General features: G+C 37.7%; 1 protein-coding gene across 1 annotated transcript in view; it reads right to left on the bottom strand.

Annotated features, from left to right (window-relative positions):
- LOC109839152 (protein FAR1-RELATED SEQUENCE 5-like) overlaps positions 214–3282 on the bottom strand; it is a 16629-nt gene continuing 13560 nt past the window's right edge. The window contains exons 3-5 of the mRNA XM_020407581.1: positions 2721–2792; positions 318–2494; positions 214–217 (exon numbers count right to left, since the gene is read on the bottom strand). Coding sequence (XP_020263170.1) covers positions 214–217; positions 318–2494; positions 2721–2792 — 2253 coding nt within the window. The remainder of the gene's footprint in view (positions 218–317; positions 2495–2720; positions 2793–3282) is intronic.

Here is a 3282-nt window from a genome sequence, read left to right as displayed (position 1 = left end):
GAACCTGAGCTGCTTGTGCTTGTTCCTGTGTTAGTGGTAGCGCTGTAAGAGAAACACATGCACAAGCAAATAAATTGTTTGTTAAAAGTTAAAAACAGAGTAAATAAAGCATTGTTAAAGATTGATACACAAAAATGTAAGCAATCATACGTACATTAATCATGAGATATGACTTTTTGAACAAACCAATACATTCACCACCCGAGCATATGTTTAGCTGCAAATTATATGACAAATTAATCATGAGATATGACTTTGTGCTATCAAGTTTCATAAACTTATATAGGGTTAAAACTGAATATCAACGAAAATGGTACCTTTGCAAGTTAACTTTACAACTAGTTCTATAATGCCCGAGTTCACCACATCTGCTACATATGCGTTTCTTCCTTTCTTTCTTTTCTTGTGCCTGTTCTAAACCTGACTGGATTCTAGTAGCATTGCGTGGACGACCTTTAGTCCTTGCAGGTCTATCAGGATCACGAACTGTTATCTGAGGAATGTTCTCTATTGTATGTGAAATGGGTGCGGAAGGTTGAGGAATATCCATCAATTGATCTTGAGTTTCTCCAACTTCTTCTTCAAGTGATTCCATGAACTTTGTTAGCACATCATCCATCAATTGATCTTGAGTTTCTCCAACTTCTTCTTCAAGTGATTCCATGAACTTTGTTAGCACATCATCAAGTTGTTGCAGCGTCTCTTCTGAATCAAATGCAAGCTCGAGCACATTATTGAATTTTGCTCTTAAAGCCCAAGATTTCAATAAATTATTCTTCCCTTCACAGCTGGTGATGTTTCTTCCAAATACGATGTTGCCAACCCCAATGTTACGATGCCTTGCATGTATGGTCCAACGGTGTAGGATGTAGTGGTCGGGTAATGAATCCATTTGCCTAGCCATCATTAGCGATAATATATGTCTACATAGCACACCATTAGTTTCAAACAAAGCACAAGTGCAACGCAACTGCATCTGACTGGACTGTTCATAAGTAACCACCTCCCATTTTCCTCTATCTGTAAACTTACAGACCTTGTATTCAACAATGTCCCCATCTTTTCTCAATTCTTCACAGAAATCTGTACCAAATCCTTTGAATTTAGTATGGAACACATCAAACATATTGCGTGTATACATTTCTCCAGCTTGGATCTCAATTGGATGTCCAAGGAGCATAACCGGCTTTGTGTTCAGACTCTTAAAATCTTCATGGGCTTCACTTAAGCGACGATGAGTTACTGCTTTTTCATATTGTGTCACAAACTCGTGTAACTGAGTCTGTGAGTTAACATACCCATCAAAAAATGCATTAATACTTTCACTCCTTTGGCTTGATCTCATTCCAGTTGAAGAACTATTGCACCACAAGCCCCAATACCTTTGAAACTGTTCACCATAACGAGATACCAAAGTAGGCAAATGATCAATAATATGCTTTTGCATGTGCCAATAGCAATAACGATGTCTTGTCGTTGGAAACACTGAGTTAATAGTATTACACATTGCTCTATCCTGATCTGTTATAATAGCACCTGGTTCAATGCCGTGCATGCATTTCAGCCATTCTTCAAATAACCAAACAAAGGTATCTTTCTGTTCATCGATTAATAATGCACAACCAAGTAAAGTGGACTGCCTATGGTGATTTACACCAGTAAATGGAGCAAATGAAAGACCGAACTTATTAGTTCTGTATGTCACACCAAACGCAATAACATCACTGAATTGCAAATAAGATGCTCTTGATCTTCCGTCGGCCCAGAATACACTCCTCATTTGTCCACTACTGTCTACTTCTATTGCAAAATAAAATTCTGGATCATTCGCTGTCATACTCTGAAAATGTCGAATGATAGATATGCATTCATGACCAATATTGTTGACTCTTTGGGTTCTGATATGATCAATGCACTGTTGTGATGTCACAAATTCACCGTCTCTTCCATTGGTTGCATTGATAACGCGAGAAATAGTGGAAGGAGGCATACCTTCTTCTCGCAGACTATCAATAAGTTTTTTACATCTTTGAGTTTTATGGAATTGTTGATGTGATCTGTGCATTTTTGCTTTGTCTGGACTACTCAACACATGATTTGTATGTTCTTCAACAAACCCCGTGACCTCCCACGATTTGTCCTCCAATAATTTAACTCGCATCATTGCCTTACATCCCACTCGGGTCTCTCGCCGAAGAGGGATCTCTATCTTGCCACTATTAGGTTTATAGCCCTCCTTATCACAAACAAAATTTCTGTCTACCACTTCTCTAGTCTTGCGAGAGTAATTCACAGTGCTCTTCCTTATTCCAAAACCCATCAACAATGCATAAGAATTATAATAGTTATAAGCTTCTTCATGACTATTAAACTTCATTCCTAGTAGTGGTTTAGGAGCATTTACAGAATTGGCTGCAGTTTCACTTCCAATAACACTTGATTCTCCCATTCCGAACTCTACACTATTTGAATTTGTTTCCTCCATTCCAAACTCCTAAAGAAGAAAATAAATTCAAGAAAAACAAACTTAGTATTTTTGTTGTGGTTAGATAGAAATTAATAGCAGTTTTGAATATAAAACTGGGATATGGTGAATAACAATAGTTAACATAGGAAATGTAAGCAGCGGATATAAAGGAGTTTAACATAATGTATTAGTCTCCAAAATTTTAACTTTAAAAATACAAATAAAAGTATAAGATATTAAACAAGCTATATACCGCAAGGTTTACATTAAATTTTTGAGATGGGAAATTATGGCAGTTCTGGGCAAAAGCAAAATCCAAATGACACTGAGAATAAGCAAAAAAAAAAAATTTACTCAAAATACACTAAAATTATGGCAAAATCTACTCAACAAGCAGTAACCCATCAATATTAACAGCAATTTCCCACAAAAATCGACTATTGCAATACGAGAAGATTCAAAGGATGTCAAATCTATGCTCAATCCAACGGGAATAACAAAAGATCAGGAATTTCTCAAAAAATTGGGATGAATCAGAAGCCTTCCCCACTCTTTTCAGAGGTCAAAGCTCACAAATTTACCACAAAGCTCACAAATTTACCGCCAAATCCCCAACAAAATCACAACTTTCTGAAATGGGCAAAAAATAAAACGGATTCAGACTCAAGGGGCAGAGCATAAATCACCTTCCCCTCGTTCCAATTCTCAAGAGAGAGACTTTGGTCTTCTCCGGTTTCAGAGGAGCGGAGGTGATCGCGTCGGCTGCAGCTGGCGGAGAGAGGAGCTCAGCGGTGGCTACGTCGGCTGCAGGTGGC

This window comes from Asparagus officinalis, chromosome 4, assembly GCF_001876935.1.
Source record: "Asparagus officinalis chromosome 4, Aspof.V1, whole genome shotgun sequence".
Lineage (NCBI taxonomy): Eukaryota > Viridiplantae > Streptophyta > Magnoliopsida > Asparagales > Asparagaceae > Asparagus > Asparagus officinalis.
This window is presented reverse-complemented; position numbering and strand designations above follow the sequence as displayed.